Here is a 21922-nt window from a genome sequence, read left to right on the forward strand (position 1 = left end):
CTTTGGGAAATCTATGAGTCGCGAGCTACATCATAAACCTACAATCCTCAGCTCTCTCTCTCTCTCTCATATGCAAGATACTTCTGAAAGTAGTGCTAGGAGCCAGGCGGTGGTGGCGCCCGCCACTTCGGAGGCAGAGGCAGGCGAACCCCTGAGTGAGTTCGGGGCTAGCCTGGTCTGCGGAGTGAGCTCCGGGACAACCAAGGTTACACAGAGAAACCCTGTCTCAAAAAAACCAAAAAAAAAGGCGGGGGGGGGGGGAGGTGAGTAATATTGAGAGGCAAGAACGGAAGAAAAGGGCAGCAGGGACCCCAGAATCCTATATAGCACTCCCTCCCAACCCAGCTAAGCCTGGTGTTCTCTCTTCATTCTGACACGCTAGGCCCAGACGAGAAATTAACGCTTGAAGGAACAGGTGGACAGGAAAGCCTGGCTTAGCCTCTCCTTGCGTCACTCCTTGGCCTGATGCCTCTCTCCTCACTGATGTCCTGTGCCCATATGGAAGGGATTGCAGTTTCTTTTGGTCTTATGACCTCACCTCAGCCAGGAAGCTGATCCAGAGGAGGGCAAAGATTATGGTTCTAAACAATGACTCATTTCAGGGTTTTTCCCGGGGCTCAGGCACTCATGCCAGTTCTGCGAAGGAAGGGGAGAAGGAAAGAAGGGAAAGGGCACAAGGAAGGACCATGTGTCTGACCTGGATGGGAATCCATTCTAAGGGTCAAAGAGTCAGTAAGGCTTTTCTGGTACATGTGCAACACACTTGACTGAAAAAAAAAATCCTCCAAAGAACAGCTAAGATGTGACTAAGGCAGGGAGTCTTTGTGTGAAGTCCTGAGTTTCTGCAGCACAGAAGGAAAAGAAATTCTCCATTGGCCAGGGATAGTGGTGCATGTTAATCCCAACACTGGGGAGGCAGAAGCAGATCTCTGTGCGTTTGAAGCCAGTCTGGTCTACAGAGCGAGCTCCAGGACAGCCAAGGCTACACAGAGAAACGTGCCTCAAAAAGAAAAAAAGAAGTTCTCCAAAGAATTCCAGGTTTTACATTATAATAAAGTCCACTTCTTTATCAGGATGTGGCTGTCAAAAAAAGAAAAGAGGGATAAAAGGGTTGGCTCAGCAGGTAAAGGCAACTGCCACTCAGCCTGGTGATCTGAGGTCTGACCCCACATGGTAGAAGGACAGAATTCCCATAACCGGTTCTTATGACCCCCACATGTATGCAAGCACATGCATGTGCACACAGACATTTAAAAAAATAAATAAAATGTAATTTTAAAAGATTTACTTGTTTATTGTGTATACAGTGTTCTGCCTGCATGTACGCCTGCACACCAGAAGAGGGCACCAGATCTCACTATAGATGGTTGTGAGCCACCATGTGATTGCCAGGAGTTGAACTCATGACTTCTGGAAGAGCAGACAGTGCTCTTAACCGCTGAGGCATCTCTCCAGCCCAGTTTTTTTTTTTTTTTTTAAGAAAAAGGTTTACTCAGCTGACTAGTAATAAGCAGTATAAAAAAAAGACACAAAGAACTAGGTTCGCCCCTGCAATCTCAGCGCTTGGGGAGTAGGGGCAGGAATTCCTGGAGTTCTCGGCCATCTTCTGCTATACAGGAAGTAAAAGGGCAGTATGAGCTACATGATACCCTGTCTCAAAAAAACCTATAAAACCTAACGAAAAAGGAGGTGGGAGGAAGGGAAGAGAGAGAGTTGGTTGAGCTTGTTAAGTCTGGTAACATGTTCCTGGAGGATGTGTTTCCAAACCACATCCTGCGGGGTTGATGAGACGGCTCAGTGCTTAAGAGTGTCTGCTGCTCTTCCAGAAAACTAGACTTACACTCCCAACACCCATGTTGGGTAGTTCACAAGTAGCTCCAGGGTATTTTATGCCTTCCCCTGGCCCCTTTGGGCACCTGCGTTCATATACAGGCTCCTAACACAAAACAAATTCTTAAAGAAGCATCCTAAGCCTTGCTTTAGCTTGTGCCTACTATAATAAAGTCTCAGCAATCAGTGTCTCCATCTGCCATATTGTGTGAGGCCTCAGGAGAAACTGAGTTAGTTCTTCTACAACTTGCACAGGTTGGGAAAGAGATGTCTGATTTACAAATGAAAGGAAAGACCCAGGGGATGTTAGAGGCAGAAGGAACTTGGTGATCTCCAGTTCCAGGGCACCCAGCAGCCTCTTCTGAACTCCTCAGGCACCAGGAACGCATGTGGTCCACACACATATATGCAGGCTAAAGATTCAGGCATGAAAAATGAAACAAAAGTCATTTTTGAAAGTGCTAGCCTGAAAATAAAAGCGTCTTGGAAGGAGAAACCCTGAACTCCGTGGAAAATGTGTCCGACCCTCCCCTGTGGTGACATGGTGCTATGCTTAGCCCCTCCATTCCTCAAACACCCAAGCTACCTGAGAAGGGAAAGGTAACAGTCAGGCAAGCATCGTGGAAAAACAAGAGGAAGACTCTCCCTGAAAAACTACTGCCCGAACCTCGGCACAGGTCTCTGCACTACAGCTAAAGTTCTTCTCTAACGCTGACAGCAAACTCTGTCAGTAACTCCGTCCTGGAAAAACTAAACACATGAGTCACGGTGAAGGATGCCATATGGGCTCCGTGGCTAAAATACCGACTGCTGTTCTAAAGGACCGGGTTTCGGTCCCAGCACTCACATCAGGTTGGCTCAAAGTTCCCATGATTCCTACAATTCCAGTTCGAGGAGACCGGCTTTCCAGATGCCCACTTGCACATACATGAGGTACATGGAGACTCACACAAAGACACATCTTTTTTTTTTTCAATCTTAAAGAGAGATAGAGAAGCTTGGTGGTACAGGGCTTTAATGCCAGCACTCGAGAGGCAGGGGCAGGCAGATCCCTGTGAGTTCAATGGCAAACGGGTGCACATGGTGAGCGGGTGTCGGATGGGGCTGTCGCGATGACTTAGCGGCGAAGCACTTCCCACGCAAGCGTGACCACCTGAGCTGGAGTTCCCTGAATCCTTGGAAAGCCGGTCGGGCGCCTATAGCCCATGTCTGTAACCTGCCTGGAGACTGGGGGTGGAGGTGAGAAAAATCCTCAGCAGCCCATGGCTAGATACCCTGCCAGACATGAACAACAAACAAGAGACTGTCTGAGACAGAATGGAAAGCTAGGCCAGACACCCAAGGCTGTCTTGTGACCTCCGTGACTGTGCCCCCGTGGGGGAGAGAGAGGCCAGACAGCACTCAGAGCGTAAGGACTGGCACGGAGGCTAGTCATTGAGGTAGGCATGGGTCACTCTGCAAGCAGGGATCACTGCTTGTGCAAAGGCTGCTCACAGGCAGCTGCCTTGTCTGATTCTTGCTTCTGTTGCGTTCCTCCCTGGCACCTTCTAGGGCTCTGCCCTCCTGAACCATTTTCAGAAAATGAGAGTCTGGAGGGGAAAGCGGTCCTGACCTTTAAAGAAGGCGCTCTACAGTCCCTGAATCACGGAATGCACAAATTCCAGCACTGCTCCGGTGCAGGGATGCGCAAACTCAGACACGATGCGTTTTCCCAGACTCACAGTAGAATGACGGGACAGATTCAAGCGAGCAGCTCTTTTTCAGGAAGCTGCCGGCTACACTGGCCAGACAGGCAGGCTCGTGGCTGACTGACAGAGCCCTGCACCCTGCTCTACCGCCCTGCGGAGCTCCTCACCTATTTATTTAAAAAAAAAAAAATCCTCAAAACTGAACTGAAAGGAAAACAGCAAGGGCAGAATCCGCTGAAAATCAGGACATGCCTGTGAGAACGTGCCGTCCCCGAGTGAGCAGCCAGAGAGCGAGAAGAGGGGCTTAGACACGAAGCCTAATGTCAACTAAACCATTTTAAGGGAGGACACTGGCGTTTTAAGGAAAAGGCAATTCAAAAAAGAACAAAAAGGAGGAGCCAAAGGAAGAGACAGATAACATCAATGACCGCCTGCCGATAAGAACAGTCAGCAGGACTGACAAAGTTTTGCTTTTGTTTTCACATTGTATTTCCCAGAAAGAGCAGCTGCGCACCGGGCAGGCAAGATCTAGCTGAGGGGCAAGCCTGTTCCTCTCTCTGCTCATGCGCAGGCCACAGAGGCTGAGGCAAGCACCTACTAGCAAAAGAACAGGGCAAGAGCAGCAAGACCAGAGGGCCTGAGTCGGTGGGCCTGCCTCTTAACCACCAACAGCCCAGCTCAGCTCAGATGGTCCAAAAGCAGGCTGGAGAGATGGCTTAGTGGGTCAGAGCACTTGCTGTGTAAACGCAGGGACCTGATTCAGGTCCTAGCACCTACGGAAGAGTCTGGGTGTGCCCACGCACACATCTGTAACTCCAGTGCTGAGGGGCTGGGCTCAAGCTTTACTGAGAGACCATATCTCAGGGAAATAGGGTGGAGAGTGATAGAGCAGGAGCCTCAGAGGTCTCCTCTGGCCTCTGCTGCACACACATATCATACACCACATGATCACATAAAATACATTTAGAAACAAATAAACCACGTCATAAAGACAACACTAGGGAAAAAAAAATAACACTTGTGATCCCAACACTCAGGGAGGCAAAGACAAGTGGATCACTGTAGGTTCAAGGCCAGCCTAGTCTACAAAAAGCGAGTCCAATTTCAAGAAATCACAATTCCTGACTTACCATAGAGCGTCAAAAAGGTGAGGTAATTCAGATGACTGATGTTATAGGCTTCAATTCTAACATCTTTCCAGATTCCTTGTGAGGGAAAGGCAGGGGCCCAGTCCCAACTGAAGGAGCACTGTGACTGTAATTTCAAAGGAAGAAAAAGAGAGGTCTGTTAGTGAGCAGGATATCCCACTAGCCTGCCTCTAGGGTCCTAGCAACCAGCCTGCGCCTGAAGAAAGGACCTCACCTGCCTCCCCAGCTCTCTCAGGCTCTTTCTCGGTTTTTACCTCAGTCTCTCTCTCTTTCTCTCTGTTGGTCTGTTCTCCCTCTAGCCCCACATTTTCTCTCTCTCTGTCCTTCTCGGCCCTCATGGCTCTGTCCCCGTCTGTCTGTCGCCTGCTTGTCTATATGTGCAATCATCCGACTCCTAACTCCTCTCCCCTTCTCCTCCCCGCCCCCAAAAATAAACTTCCTTATACCAGGTATGTTGTGTGGCAGCCTGACCATTATTATAACACGTTCTGGTTACTTAAGAAATCAAACATTATGAACAAAGGACAAGATACACATATAAGAGCAAAGGATAAGATACACATATGCGAAAACGCCATGACACATGCTAAATAAAAAAGGAAAAAAAAGGAAACATGCTGTCTTTAAAATATTATATACACGTGTGCATACCAGTTTGCTAACGCTGCCATAGCAAAACAGGGGCCTGGAGGGGGCAGGCTTCACCAACTGAAAAGTGTTTGTAGATGGCCACCTTCCTCATTTGTCTTTCCTAGTGCACCACCATTCCTGTGCTTCCCCCTCCCCCACCCCTCCCTGACCCCCTACTGAGGCGCAAATTCCCTTACCGGAACCACCGGTTAACCTAATCACCACATACAGTTACATTCCGAGACACTTGAGTAGAGGGTGTGTTACAACTTCAACTTGTGAGTTTGGGGAACACAATTCCCCTAACTAACTGTTTGTGTGTTGGGTGTGCATGAGTGTGCATGCGTACGTCGTGCATGCGTGGTTACGTGTGCGTGTGTCCCTATGTGCATGAATGCGTGTCTCGGCACACGCAGCTCAAAGTCTCCCTTCTGGTGTCCCTGCCCCCTGTGCTCACCTCCCTTGCTCATCTGCCACATAGAGAGAACCACTTCCTGTGAATAGAATATGGCAGAGGTGATGTCATTTCCAAAATTAGATTATACAAGACTGGCCCTTCTGCTTTGGGCCCTTTTCCATGTTCTCTCTTGGCCAAAAGAGAAGCCAGCTGCAGCACCATGGGTGGCTTGCACGAGAGACCTGAGGAGTAAGTAGATCCGAAGCTTTTCAACAGCCATGGTGAGCTGTTGTCAGCCCCAGTCAGGCCTGACGTGATGGCTTGATTAAAAGACCCGCAGCTACAGGTGCCCAGACAAGCTGTGCTGAGGTTCCTACTAACAAAACAAGTGTAGCTCAGGCTGGGAAAGGCAGGTTTAGTTTGTTATACATTATTGTGATCTACTATACAGATCATTATAATTCCCAAAATATTAACTTACATGCCACGGTTAAATTTATCAAGAAGAACATAAAATCTAGTTATGAATTATTTCATATTCCTTCTTCAAAAGCCTATTATATCGGAGCAACGCTTTTTATTTCACTTTTTATTTCATTTGCTTTTTGCTTTCCAAGTGTCGCTATGAAGCCCAGGCTAACCCAAGTCCTGTGCTTCTCCTAGATGGGCCTGAAAGTGTTATGACTACAAGCAGCAGCCACCACACCCAGCAAATGCTTACTCTCTCTGAAGCTCTCCAAAACACTGCTCAACCTAACCACTCTTATACTAAACATGACTACATGAAGAATGAACAGCTTCATTGAAAGAAAAGGTATTATTAACATGAGAAAGAAAAAAAAAACTAGCCTATCTATTTTCCCTACTTCATTAAGTGTGAACTCGAAAGACCTCAGTTAGGAGGACCAAGCACAAACCAGGCAGTGGTGGTGGAACCCACTGTTAAACTTTAATCCCAGTACTTGGGAGGCAGAGGCAGAGTTGGAGGCCAGCCTGGTCTACATAATGAGCTTTAGGAAAGCCCCAAGGCTACCCAGAGAAACCCTGTCCTGAAAGAAGAGAAAGAAAGAAAGAAAGAAAGAAAGAAAGAAAGGAAGGAAGGAAGGAAGGAAGGAAGGAAGGAAGGAAGGAAGGAAGGAAGGAAAGAAAGGAATGGAAAGGAAGAAGAAAAGAAAATGCCAGGCATGAAAGAGTCATTTCAGACTTCAGACTGCCCCAGAGGCTCCCTGCCTGAGAGAGATAATCTTATCTGCCTCCTACCTGTCTGAGAAACCTGACACTAAAAAATTCCAACTATGAAGTTACAAAGGTTCAGATTCAAATAGTAGGAAATGATTCTGTTAAGATAACCGTCTCGAGGGAGGGGGAAAAAGAAAGGATATTGGAATCCAAGTGATGAGAAAAAAGAAGGGAAAGAGACTATGAGAGGGCAATGGGGAACCAGCCAGGAACAGGCAGGGGACACAAGGAAAGCAGTGGGGGACGAGAGCAACGGAGGACAGAGCAGAAAGTCTTTGCCCCACCTCTCCTGACTGCGTCCTGCTCCTGCTGACATTTGCAAACACATTTCCTTTGAGTCCTTCTACTTCCCTTTTTCTAATTCAAGGTGAAGAAAGACGACTGTCCTGAAAGAAGAGGTGGGGCAAAGACTGAGCTGAGAGCTTTGGACTTTAGCTTACTGCTGGAGCAAAGATGTTGAAAGGTAAAAAGATAAACAACTTTTAAAAATACAGCTAGTCTCATTAGCTTAGTAAGTATGAATTCACAAGTCCTTGTTTCTATTTTACATACGGAATACTGTGGCCATTTTTGTCTGAAGAAACCATGTCAGCTGCTCTATGGATAATTTAATTAAAAGAAGGCAAATGACATTGTGGGAATGCCAGTTAGGTGACCAGGGCCACAAGCTATGTGAGAAGTGACTGGGCCCAGATTCAAAGAATAAAGGCTGTCTTGGAAAATGGCAGCAACTAGGATGCGGGGCCTAGTTGGAGCAAACAGATCACTGATGGCAGGCCCTTGAGGGTACACCCCATCTCAGTCACTCCTTCAGTTTCCTTCTTCCCAGGGTCACGAGGTAAGCAGCTTTGTGCTACACTCCCTCCTACCAAGATGCTCCACTCACACAGGTTCAGAGCCAGAAAGCACAGACTGAAAAGCTTTGAAACTGAAAAGCCTTGAAACTGAAAAGAAGAAGAATGATTCCCCACCTCCCCCACCCCCCACCCCCACTTATCTCAATGTGGTATCACAGTGGTGAAAAGTGACTGACACAATGGTAAGAGGGCAGTTGAAAAGTTGGAGGCAACAGCAGAGAAGGAAGATGAGACAACAGAGGATTTATGTTGACCTGAGAAAAGTAGAAGGGTCAAATATGAAGAAGAGTAACATTTTCTTCTTAAAAACAAAATACCTTCCAGAACTCTAGAAGTCAAGGCAGGATGATCTCTGTCAATTCAAAGCCAGCCTAGTCTGTATGATAAGTTCTAGGCTAGCCAGGACTATATAGTGAGACACTGTCTCAAAAACAACAAGAACAACAAAACCCTAAATGTTATAGTTAAGTATAATACAGTAATTACACATTAGTATAAATTCAAGTTCTGTAGAACAGAATAAACCTTTCTGTTCTGTTTTGTAAATGCTAGCAATAAAACATGAGAACATCTCAGAAAAAAAATGTACATATATATTTTGCTTATTTGTTTTTTTGGCTTTTGTTGTTGTTTGTTTGCTTTTTGGGACAGGGTTTCTCTGTATAGTCTTGCCTGTCCTGGAACTCACTTTGTAGACCAGGCCAGCCCCCAATTCATGTAGATCTACCTACCTCTGCCTCTCAAGTGCTGGAATTAAAGGTATGCACCACCACCACCAGCTGAAAATGTATTTCTTTCTGGTAGGTTGCTAGTCACAAGAATCACTAAGATTTCATATCTGCCAACAAGTTTGACAAATATAAGTGTTTAAAAAACCTTACAGAAATGGGAAGATAACTTAGTTGTTAGAGCGATCTCAGGGCTCTGCCTAACATGCACAGAGCCTTGGGTTTCATTCTCAGAACCTCATAAAACCAGGCATGATTGTACACACCTTAAACTCAGCACTTGGAGGAGGGGTAGGGGATGGGCTGGAAATTGGAGGTCATCCTTGGCTCCATAGCAAATCTGAAACCTGCCAGGGCTAGATGAGTCCCTGCCTGAAATAATAACATAATAATTTATAAAGTTCTATTATTAGCCAGCCATAGGGGTTCATGCCAGTAATCCCAAGACTTGGGAGGCTAAGGCAGAAGAATTGCCTCTTTTAGGAACATAGTAAGTTCTAAGGATATAACATCAAGTTATATAGGATGTAACATCAAGTTCTGTTAGCCAGTGTGTGTGTGTGTGTGTGTATGTTAACCTAAATTCTGAAACATGCTTCAGGAAGAAAACCAAGAAGAATGAAGAAAACCACCACAAAAATTCAGAAAACTCTTGTTTTCAGATCTTCATGCTGCAGCCCATGCCTTTGAAAGAGCATTACCTTCCGAATAAAGTTGACATGGCATTCACCATTCTGCTCCTTCAGGGGGCACTTTGGGGGTACAGGGTAGCTGGTGTGATTTTTGCTCTGAAGCTCAGCATACTGCACTGCTGACTGGAACTGCAGCTTTAGGGAGTTCACATCTTTGACCACACTGGTGATGTCAAAGCTCTGAAGTAGAGGAAGAACATACAAATCCATACGGAAGAACTAGTCTTGTGTAGAACATTTTAGATGAAGCTAGACTACATGGAAGATGCACAGGATAACCAAATCCAGAGCTAGCCTCATTAACCAAAAGCATCCCTCTGAAATAGAATTTAGTGGTCCACCTTAAATTATAACTCCAATCTCCTGTCTAAGCACAGGTTTCTAGGCGTCTCCTGTTTTTACTGACAGAATTCTGGTCCCAGAGAAATACACAGAACAGAAAGTATCTTTAGCCCTGGAATGTCTGCTCAGGCTTGTGCACGTGGCCTTGAACTGATAAGGATTCCTAGACACTTTATAACAACCTGATTCTCTGGAATGCATAGTGCATATTTCTAAGTCATAAGTTATTTTTGTTTTCCAAAGCACACCCTTGAAACAGAAGGAAAATAAGACTACAATTTCAGAACATATTTCCTTTTAAAATTGTCTGTCACTTGTCACTTCCCATGAGTCTTTGGATCACCAGATGACTGAGAAATGAACAGCAAAGCTGAAGCTATAATTTACTTCCTCAAGGTCTGCAGAACCACCGAGGGCTTTGCTTTGTCCCTAACATTCTTCAAATAGGGCACCCGAGAAGCACAGTCATTTACTCAGGATTTCAAAGGCCTTGGAACTTGATCCACGGTGAGTTCCGCAACTAGGCTGCCCTATTCACACCAGGAACACAAAGGCACACTCCCTCTTTTTAACCTGCAGTCATCATGTACTTACATAGGCAGTGAACATGTTGCCAGTCTTCCCGACAGTGACATTATTGAACACAACTTCTGCAACTGTATCAACTCCGTCAAAAATCAACTTCACTTTCTGCCATTCACTGGGAGACAACGAAAGACTTTTTAAAGCATGATATATGAAACATTAACTTATGTAGGTCTCTTTATGATCAGTTAAGAACTAATAATGTAAAGATTTTACAGGAAAATATACATTCTTAACTGGCCGTGTCCATCAAAGTTCAAGAGTGTGGGTTTGATATTGCTGTAATTTCTCTGAGTGATCCAACTCATTTGTTCCCACAAGGCGTCAGTCAAACCATTGCCATAAAATCAAGAGCACAAATTATAATCTCCAGTTATAATGAGTTGATTCTCTCAGTTATTTCAGAGTTTTTAGATAATACGGAAAACACGTGTCAAAGCTATTGGATGTCCTGACACAATTGAGGACAACACATTAACCACCACCTACGACATCAATGAGGGAAAATCATGTGCTCAGACTTACAAGGAACAACCTGGGAATTTGAAGGGTCTGTAATCTGGATGGCATTTGAGCTAAAACACATAGGAATCAAAGATGAACACCTTGATCGATTGGACAAGGCTTATCATGTAATGAGGACTTCAAGAAGAAAGTAAGAACTCAAAGAAATGAGTATTTTTCAGCAAAAAGGAGAAATTAGGTGATGATGAATGAATGCTACAACACCAATGAACCGTGACGACGGTAAGTAAAGAAAGTCCTTGACAAAGGACCGATGTTTCTAAAGTGCTGATTAAGTCTACAGGGAGGGAAAGTGAGTTAGTTACTGGCTGTCTAGACTGGGACAAAAACAGTGGATAGGAATGGGATGTGACAACTAATGAGTAATGGGCCGTGGTTGTCTTAATTAGGGTTTCTATTGCTGAGGGAAAGATACCATGACCAAAAGTAACGTGGTGGGCGGTGGGGGATAGCAGAAAGGGTTGAGTTCAGTTTCCAACTCAGGTCACAAGCCATCACTGAGGGAAGCCAAGCAAGGCAAGCACTGGAGGCCGGAACCTGGAGGCAGGAACTGAAGCAGATGCCTTGGAGGAGCGCTGCTTACTGACTTTCTCCCCATGGCTTGTTCAGTCCATTTTCTCAGACATTTCAGGACCACCCTGGAGGTACCACCCATAGGGAGCTGAGTCCTCCCGAAGTAATTATTAATTTAAAAAATGCCCTACAGGCTTGTTTACTGGCCAGTCTTATGGAGGCATTTTCTCAGCTGTGGTTTCAAAGTGAAACGGGACTTTGTCTGGGTTTGTGTGTGTGTGTGTGTGTGTGTGTGTGTGTGTGTGACTTTTGCTTCTTTTTTGTTTTGTTTTGTTTTGAGTTTCAGGGAGCTCAGAGGGACCTGCAATTCACTATATAACTGGGGACAGGATTCTTGTGAGAAAATTTTAAGCGTTATCTGAAAATAAAAGCATGGAACACAGTAGCTCCATGATATTGATCATCATATTCTGGCTTCTTTTTCAGCACGAAGAACTGAACCCAGGGCCTTATGCACTCTAGACAGGCTCTTTACCCTCCACACACATACATGGAAAAGTTCACAAAAATACTACCAGTCAGCACATTCTCTTAGATACTGGGGAGGCAGAAAGGAGGAGATTTACATAAAAGAACTGACAGGACTGAGGTGACTTCAGTGACCACTGCAGTGATTATTCCCTAGGACACAGCGTCATGCCTGATGATCAGTGGCAACGTCCTCACATGCGGGGGGGGGGGAATAAAAACATAAATTGCACAGTCACTTCAATGACACAAAGGTTGAATCTAGCTTAACCCTGATACAAAACCTAAGCAGAGAAACATAAAAGAAAATCTTGTCATATGCAGTACATGTGTGCATAGTATGTACACATATATACACACCTGAGGTTAAAGGGGATTTTATACTCCGTGCTGTAGGTCCAGTTATCTAAGGAAATCCACCTGTAGTTAACGTCATTAAATCTGTAGTAAGGGTCCTGTTGGTACAAGATAAACATTATGGTAGACAGCCAAATATAATGAATGAGTGAAACAGGAAGCACACACTAGCTATTGGTCACCTAAAAGTTCATGAACTCGGGGCCTCCTCGGAAAGTCAGATCAATAACACTAAGAAAGTGGGCTGTGGGCCAGAGGCTTCAGGTACAGCCCAGCGGTGGGATGTACAGGGCCCTCAGTGCGATGCCCAGCGCTGTAAAATGACAAAAATGTGGGAGAATTTTTCCAACGATATATCTGAAATGAAAGAGCTCTGGGATACAAATAATTTATGTTCATTGTCAGAGAATATGAGAGAGATACCGGCTCCATTTGTACTGATTGATTGTTTTTTATTATGTGTGTGTGTGTGTGTGTGTGTGTGTTCAGGCATGCACCACACATGTGGAAGTCAGAGGACACCGTGGGAGAGTCAGTTCTCTATTTCCACCACGTGGGTTTGAAGAATTGAATTCAGCCGACAGGCTTGGCAGCAAGCACCTTCACCCACTGAACTGTCTCAATGGCCCTGCCTGCCTCCCTTAAACAAAACACAGAACCTCTGAAGTATTGGCGGCAAGAGAAAACTGGAAGCAATGGGGACACAAAGCCCTTTTTCTCCCATGGTTCTTTGCTTGTTGCTGCCACTACCCCACATGGCCTCCAGGGGGCTCTGCTTCCCAAAACTCAGCAATTAAGCATTTGCAACTTTTCACTATGCTTTCTACGTGAGCGCTGAAAGGGCCTGAGGAGAGCATGCGGGTAGCACGTTCACCACCAGACTCAGAAAATGCAGCTTTTCTGCTTTAGCCGCGTTAGCAAACTGCAGCTCTTGGGCTTGATTCCGTGTAACAGCCGGCCAAGGGCCGTGTGCTGCCGAAGACTTCCTGCGGCTTGTGCAGCTGGATCAGGAAGCAAAGCACTTGTTGCAAAGGCGCGAAGATCTCAGTTTGATTCCCCCAGAGACCCCTTAAGAGCCGAATGGAGGGGCTGGAGAGATAGCCCAGCAGTTAAGAGCACTTGCTGCAGCCAGGCGGGATGGCACATGCCTGTGATCCCAGCACTCAGGGAGGCAGAGACAGGCAGGCGGTTTGCTGTGCGTTCGAGGCCAGGCTAGTCTACACAAGCGAGTGCAGAACAACCAGGGCTACACAGAAAAACCCCTTCTCAAAAGACCAAAAGATAAATGATTTTTGCTTTTTCAGGGGGCCAGGATTTGATTCCCGGCCCTGAAATGGTGGCTCACAATCATCTGTAACTCTATTTCCAAGTCTCTTGTTCTGGCTGCCCGGAGCACCAGGCACACGTGTAGTCCACAGACATGCATATGGGCAAAACAGTCATTCGTACAGTCATTCACATAAAATAAAAACATTTAAATCTAACCAATTTTTTAAAGGACAGTAAGTCAAGCTTTCCAGGCCTCTGCATGGACTACTGACAAACCAGGGGAACAGTCTCACCACCCGACTACAACACAAGGAGAAACAGTTCGTAGAACTTTATCATCTAAGCCGATCGGCAGTTGTAGCGCTATTTTCTCTATTAAATCTACTCCACCGGGACTAGTGGACTCATAGCTAATGGCTCTTAGGACTCTTGATTCCCAGCACTCATCAGGGGACCCAACCCCCCCCCTCTATCCCCTACAGGTTCCTGAAGTCAGCTGGGACACATAAACTCACACAAGTGCACGCATGTACACACACACACACACACACACACAAAATATATTAAAATTTAAAATCTATTCTACTCCTATTAAATTCTCTCAAATTGTCCTCTGTATCTCTCCACAATCCAAAGGGTCACACTCAAGGGCAATCGAGAAAAGAAGATCCCCTTGAAACAAACATTTCCATGACTTTCCTGCCTCTCATACTTTGTAAAGTCATCAATTGGCGCAATCGTGTTATTCTTGCCTGTGAAACAGGGATCCCAGCCAACACCTATGACTGAAAACCAAAGGCCTCCTCTCCACCAAATACAATAGAAGATACTCTTAACTCTCTCCAGCCCAGAACACAGTCTTACAATCCCTCTTAGGCAGGACTATGCCCATCATTAGTATAAAAGCAGTTCTAGAAGATGATTAATCACTGCCCTTCTGCGCCCCAAAAAGATCTCTAGGACCACAGCTCTCAGGTGGGGAGCAGGAACTGGAGAAAGCAGCAGCAAATGTATATCACAGAGTATGCACAAAATGTGTGTATGTCTGTGCATATGTGTATATGTGTGTGTGTGTGTGTATGCACGTGCACATGTGTGTAAACAAAATGGAAGGGAGTTGGCAGACCATTTACCACATGTTCAGATGCTCTGGTGTTCTCTATCAGTTCACTACTCCACTTCCATTGTTTTTTGTTTGTTCTTTTCTGGTTGGTTGGTTTTTCCGAGACAGGGTCTCTGTGTGTAGCTTTGGCTGTCCTGAACTCGCTCTGTAGACCAGGCTGGCTTTGAACTCACAGAGATCTGCCTCCCCGACTGGGATTACAGGCATGCTGGAATTACAGGTGTGTGCTTCCGTACCCAGCTCTTCCGTTGTATTCTCTGGGGTATCTTTTTCATTCTTTTTTATTTGTTGTGTTTTTCAATACGGGGTTTCTCTGTATAGCCCTGGCTGTCCTGTAGACAGGCTAGCTTCAAACTCTGGGATTCAGCTGCCTCTGCTTCCCAAGTGCAGGGATTAAAGGCATGCACCACCACTGCCCAGCCCACTGTGGATGGGGCCGACCTTGAGCTATTGGTCCTGGATTCTATAACAAAGCAGGCTGAGTAAGCCACAAGGAGCAAGTCAGGAAGCGGCACTTCTCCAAAGCCTCTGCATAGCACTGGCTTCCGGGTTCCTGCCCTGCTTGAATCCCTGCCTTGATGACAAGCTGTAATGTGGAAGCATAGGCCAAAAATAAACCCTATCTAACCCAGCTTGCTTCGGTCATGGCGTTTCATCACAGCAACAGAAACTCTAGCTAGGACAGGGCTGGGTGTTATTTCCTCAGTGGCCGCAAGTCCAGGAGTAGAAGAAAAAGCCAGTGTTGTCTAAATTCCATTGAAATGAGAGCTGAAAGACCTTGTTTGACTGGCAGTCGCCATCTGGGCAGCTGTCTAGGGTCGCCACCCACAATGTCTCCAGGGCAGTACACTGTGATCAAGATTCCTATCGGCGGCACATCGCTCCCAAACTGGGTAGTTTGATAAGCTGCTGTGGGAAAAAGCAACAGGTGTGATTTAATGCTACAAAGCAGGTTTTCATTTCAAGTTGTGTTCATGGTGAGGCCCTGCTAAGTGACGTCAGTTGCAAGTCCCAACTAACTTGCCTCCTTTTTGGCTCCTCCCGAACACAGGACTGAGCGTCTCCAGTGAATAAACACAGCATAAATATTTACGAACTCAGGCTGGGAGAGAAGCATAATTATTAGCTTGTCCAAGTGTCTTCACTCTACCCTATTTATAACTATGCAGTGTGGACTTAAACCAAGGTGGTTAAAAATATCATGAGTTAAAAAAAAACAAAAACAAAAAACAGAGAACTGTGAGAACAGCTCAACCAAGCACTTCAAAGTACTGAGCCGCAGGGCTAGCTGGCCACGTGGCTGGATGTGTTTGAGTATTTCTGTAAATACTCAAACAGAATTTACAGGTTAATTTCTCCCAGGTTTTGTTTTTTTTTTTTTAACTGGTGTAAGTGTGTGCGTTGAGGGTTGGGAGGGAGCGGGAACCCAAGTGCCATGGCACACGGGTGGAGGTCAGAGGAAGACTTGTAGGAGTTGGTTCCTTCCTTCCACGGTATGGGTCTCAGGGTCATTAGCCTTGGCATAAAACCCACTTGCCTGCTGAGTCATCTTACCAGCCCTATTCCAATCCTTTTTTTTTTTAACTAGACTATAAGGTTTATTGCACAGTTGGGAAGGTGGTGGAAGTTAGCTACAAATTCAATTAAAAAAAAAAAGAGCTCTTCTCATCTAGCAGATGGACATGGGGTCAGGATATAGGCCTCTGAGGTGTTAGTGTCAAGAGTTTGTATGCTGGAATCTCCCATGCCTGAACCAGTTACTAAAACGGGTAAAAAGTTGTTCCACTTTGTGTGATGGTCTCGCTGTCTTCACGGCGGCCCTCTGGCGTCCATAAATGCCTTGCAAGTGTTCTGTTCCAGCCTCCTGAGACCCAAGGGCTGCTGAGCACACACGGCAGAGACCAGCTGAGTTTCTGGAAACAGGGCACCAAAGCAGTACAGACCTGGACATGACATGGCCTGGCACTGACATGTGCAGCTTACAGAAAGTGCTTCATTGCTATCCCAGCTGGCAGAGAGAAACAAGATTGCAGGAAAGCTCCAGGCTTCAGAAGAGTCCGCACAGAGACCCCCCAAAAACTCAGGGAACACATCTGTCAGCATCCTCTCCCTGCACTACTATTAAATGGGACAGACAAGGGTAGCCAAGATCACTTTCAGATCCAGGTAAATTTCAATCTTTTGATATTGTAACATAATGTTGTAACCAACAAAGCTCACATTCAAGAACTGTGCAAACAAATTACAAATAAATAAGTCACACACAAAAAATGCCTCCGTGTTTGAAGTAAAATCTTCAATTCTGTGTCAGGCCACACTCATTGTCATCTTGTGGCAAGTGTAGCCCATGGACCACAGTCCTGGATATATCTAGATGTTTGGCAAAAGTTATGGGAGGCCAGAGGCCCCCAAAACATCCTAGGCTATTGCCTTTGGAAACTTACTGTAACTAGATGTTAAGACCCTATCTGAGCCACCTGAGCGCCAGGATTAAAGGCGTGTGCCGCCACCACCCAGCTAAGACCCCATTTCTTAAGACACCACAAACATTAGCTAGCCAACATAAAGAAGGTAATCTGGAATGGACCTGAAACTTTTCTCTCTGCTGACTAGCTTTTTTTAGTGTAAGGAGATGCTGTCTAGGCTGCTGAGGAGAAGAGATGCCAATGGTCTGACATAGCAGCAGACCGTGCATGCTACAGTATCAGTTTACCGGAATAAATATTGCAATGGCAGCATGACAGTTATGAAGGTAACCAGCCACATTCTCAATGGATTCTGGGGCCTGCTTCACAGAAGTCAATTCCTGTTTGGTGCTGAAAACCTGGTCAAAAGCCAATGGCTGGTGAAGCCATACACACTTAGATTTGTGCTACTCTCAGTTTGGGTCACAGAAGTCTCTATTTGCAATGGGCAGGAGTTAATGGTGAGACTTCCAGCTGGCTAAAGCACTGAGAACAAGTGACTGTTGCGTGCTCAGTCCTAAGCAGGACATTTACATCAACCCCTGTCTTTGGTTACTTCTTTATTGCTGCGATAAGACACCATGAACAAGGCAACCTACGAAAGAAGACATTTAATTTGGAGGCTGATGATTCCAGAATTTAGATTCCATGACCATCATGACCACAGACAGGCAGGCAGGCATGGCACTGAAGTGGCATCTGAGAGCTTACATCTGGATCCATAAACATGAGACAGAGAGTGAGAGACACTCAGAATGGAGTGGGCTTTTACCCTCGGAGCCAGCCCTCACCTCATCCAACAAGACCACACCTCCTAATCCTTACCAAACAGTTCCACCAACTAGGGACCAAGCATTCAAACATAAGAGCCTATGCAGGTGATTCTGAATCAAACTACCAGAAGCCTCCTCCTCCAAGGATCAAGAAACACTTCAGGAGAAAGAGAAAGAAGTGCGGGGGAAGAGTGCTGTGAAATGCTGTCTTTGGACATGGCCTTTGTACCCATGAACACACTGCGGTTGTGGTGACCTGAACAGGACCTAAACAAAACAGTGCTGGCCTTAACTCCAGCATGGATTAGGAAGGAGTTCACGAGGCCCCAGGGCTAGCCGAGGAGCCAATGGTAGTTCATGGCAAGAAAGAGTTCATTTTTCTCCTGGGGTGTGACGACGGCGTATGTCCCATACTTGCCTGTGTGCAAGCAGCACTAAATGGGCTCAGCGGGTGACTTACAAAAGAAGCTGGGACGGGTTGAGCAGAATAACTGGTGGGTATTGGAGAGCGGAGCAGGGAATGGATCTAATCAAAATTTGTTCCTAGTAAATAAATTAAAATTATTACACTACGAAAAATTAGAAAGGCTGTTGTTTGGATGGAGCCGGAACAAACCAGACAAACAATCACTCAGGAAAGATACACATAATCAAATAAGCTCAGGGGCACAGAGAGATGAGTTTTCCTAAAGCTAGAAGATTCTGGACTACGTGAGTCGGTGCAATAATGGTGAATTTTGACTGTCAACTTGATTGAACTAGGAAACATTTGTGACCTCAGGGAAGCATGCTATGAAAGAGACTACAAACAGGGTCAGTTTATGAGGAAGGACCCGCCCTGGATCTGAACAGCACCAAGCGATCGTCTGGTGTTCCCTGCTCTGCTCAGCCCATGTGAGAGGAGGCTCAGCCACACACCCCTGCTCTGTGAATTCTGCCATTCCCACCTTGCACCCAAGCCACGGAATTTCTAACTGTGGTCCAAAATAAATCCTCCTCAGTTGCTTTATGTCAGGTTCTCGATCAGAACAACCAGAAAAGTTCCGACTACAAAGTCCTCTCTGCTTGCACTCTTGCACATAACCTGGTGTGAACCAATCTGTTCTTGACAGAGAGTACAACATAAATTAAAAGGCTTATGTCCTGCAAAGGAAGAGCGCAAGCATACAGCATACAGAACAGAAGAGAACCTTTGTCAGCTGTAATTCTGAGGTGAAGTGGTTAACAGCTGAATATATAAAGAACTACAAAAATTAAACACCAAAAATCAAAACTTCTGGTCATCAATGGATTCTCATAAGAAGAAATGTAAACTAAGAAATATTTTTAGAAGTGTTGAACCTCCTTAGTAATCATGGAGATACAAATGAAAAGTACTCTGTGGTAAGATGGCTCAAAAAGCAGATAAAAGCACTTGCCTGTTCAAACCACAAAACCTAAGTTCAATTCCCAGGTTCCACAGTAGAAGAAGAGAACTGACCTCTGATCTCCACAGGCATGCCACAGCTATAGCATGGGTAGGGATACAAATGAACAAATTCTCTCTCTCTCTCTCTGAATAATAAATATTTAAAAATTTAAAACGTAATTTAAAAATTCATCAGCATAACTATCATCAAAAGAGACCAAATGCTGTGAGGAGAGGACATGCAGAAAGAGGAATCTTCAGTCATTGCTGGTGAGAACATGAGCTGGCACAGCCACCGTGGATATCACTTTGGAGTCTTCTCAAAATGCTAAACACAGATGAACATATGTCCTAGGTTCTGCACATCTGAGTTTATTGCTGCTCTATTCACAGTAGCAAGGAGATTAAATCAGCCTAGATGTCAACCAACATTAGATTGATAATTAAAATGTGGTACATATACACAACAGGATTTTGTTCAACTGTGAAGGAAAACAAAACTTGCACCAAAATGAATGGAACTGAAAACTATTACATCCAGTGATGTACACCAGGCTCAGGAAGCCAAACCCTGTAGGCTGTCTCTCATGTGCAGATCTTAAGCACCTAATGAGTACATATTTGTGTGTGTGTGGGGGGGGAATGTGTAGAAACCAGGAAACTTGAAAGCGGTGCATGGGGGAAAAGAGGCTTTAAGGAATGGGATAGAAGAATAACAGAATACACGTGACATGACAAGTGAAGGGAGGGGAAAGGACGTGAGAAGACGCGCCCAAACTAAGCATGCTTGAACATGCCACAGCAGTGAGACGGATTAGCTGGTAAAGACGCCTGCCCCCTGAGTCCAATACCCCAGAACCCACAGGGTGCCCTCTGACCTCCTACACGTGCATCACGATGCACACAAACACATTCCCACAAAATAAGTACATAATGTATAATTTAAAGCCTTACTAAAGCCGGACAAGATTTTCTAAAACACACATATAGAGTACAGACTTAAATCTAACCCCACACACACCAAATGTGACCATATGCCAAGATAAAATAGTAAAGAAAAAAAAATCACTTTAGGTTCTAAATGAGGGAATCAAGGGGAAAGGTGTCAGAGGCTTAGACTAGTTTTTTAAGATTTATTTATTTATTTATTATTTATACACTATTCTGCCTGCGTATGTGCCCGCACACCAGAAGAGTCCTGCAAGCTGCTGAGCTGCTGAGCAAGCCCTCAAGTCCTCAGGCTGATACAGTCCAGCCTTTAAGGTAGGCACATGTCTACATGCACTGCTGAGCATTGACTTACAGGGGAAGAAGCCTAAAAGCGAGTTTCTAAGGCCTTACTGACACTTTTGTGCTGATGGAACCTGCAGCAACAGTAGAGTGGCTAGAAGATGCTGCCTGTGGCCCTACTGTGCTACTGGACATGTCCTATCAGCAACGCCCTCCACTAACACAGAACCCAGGGCTCAAAGTCACACAGCTGTTCAACAGTGCAGCAGTGAGTCACTCCCCAGGGAGTGGCTAGACATGCACATGCTGAAACATGACCCAGTACGTAGGCTAGTGTCGCACAGCATTGAGAATTACAGTGTCAGTGTAAACCGAGAGCCTGGGGACAACCGTGTCATGGTGTGTGCCTGAGTAAGTTATTTGTAATTTGTATTTCTCACACTTACGTCATCAAACCACCTGAGCAACACCTGGTGGCACTGTAATCTCAGCTCTTAGGAAGCTAGGGCAGGAGACAACCACAGCAAGTTCAAGGCTATGTAGTGAGCTCTGGGCCAACCTGAATGGCAGGATGAGGTTCTGCTTAAAACAAACAAACCAACAAACCCCCACAAAGCTGGGTGTGGTAGTACATGCCTATAATCCTGGCACTAGAGAAGCTGAAGCAGGAGGATTACCATGAGTAAAAGGCGAGGCAGAGCTACAGAATGAGTTTAAGACCAGCTTGCACTACATAGCAAAACACTGTCAGAGAGAGGGAGAGGAAGAGAGAGAGAGGAATCTCAGCCTCCCCTGCCTCCTTTTAGCTTCCCCGTCAGGCATGAACACATAGTAACATGACACATGTATGCTCTGCCACATACTAACATGACACAGTATGTGCCACTACAGGCCAAAGACAGCAAAGCCAAGTGAGTCAAACTGAGACCTTCAAAACCAGGAGCTGAATGAGCCTTCTGTGTTTCAAGGCGATTAGTTCAAGTCTTTCCTAGTGATGCAAAGCCAGCGGGCACTGCGGGAGAGCAGGTGATGGAACTGGAGAGTGGGCAGATGGCTACACAGATGCCTGTGGGCTCAGAAGCTGGGCAGTGGGCACAGGGGTGTGCTTTCAGTTATTAGGGTTTAAAATCATACACTCAGGGGACTAGAGGGATGGCTCAGCAGTTAAGAGCACTTGCTGCTCTTCCCAAATTTGGTTCCTAGAACTCATATCTGGCAGCTCACAACTACGTGTAACTCCAGATCCAGGGAATCCAATGCCCTTTTCTGGCTTCCATGGGTACCACACACAGAAGTGGCATAAACACAGACATTTAAAAAGATAGTTAAGGCTGGTTGTGGTGGTGGCGCTGTCGGTGGTGGTGATGGTGGTGGCGCTGGCAATGGCGGTGGCACATTTCTTTAATCCCAGCACTCAGGAGGCAGAGGCAGAGGCAGGTGGAGCTCTGTGACTTTGAGTCTGGTCTACAGAGTGAATTCCAGGACAGACAAAAACAAACAAATAATAAATAACGAATAATAGATAAATAAAACTAAAAGACACTTAACAATCACAAATACATGCATTCATATAATGTTTCATGTGCTAAGTATAA

At 45.6% G+C, this 21922-nt stretch overlaps 1 protein-coding gene across 2 annotated transcripts in view; it reads right to left on the minus strand.

Moving 5' to 3' along the window:
- Manba (mannosidase beta) overlaps window positions 1-21922 on the minus strand; it is an 82749-nt gene that overhangs the window by 53505 nt on the left and 7322 nt on the right. For both annotated transcript variants that reach the window (XR_009594669.1, XM_021653624.2), the window contains exons 2-5: window positions 12063-12157; window positions 10146-10251; window positions 9219-9389; window positions 4649-4772 (exon numbers count right to left, since the gene is read on the minus strand). Coding sequence is in view for 1 of the 2 variants with exons in the window: in XM_021653624.2 (XP_021509299.1) it covers window positions 4649-4772; window positions 9219-9389; window positions 10146-10251; window positions 12063-12157 (496 nt within the window). In the remaining variant the exon portion in view is untranslated. The remainder of the gene's footprint in view (window positions 1-4648; window positions 4773-9218; window positions 9390-10145; window positions 10252-12062; window positions 12158-21922) is intronic.

This window comes from Meriones unguiculatus, chromosome 10, assembly GCF_030254825.1.
Source record: "Meriones unguiculatus strain TT.TT164.6M chromosome 10, Bangor_MerUng_6.1, whole genome shotgun sequence".
In the NCBI taxonomy this organism is placed as follows: domain Eukaryota; kingdom Metazoa; phylum Chordata; class Mammalia; order Rodentia; family Muridae; genus Meriones; species Meriones unguiculatus.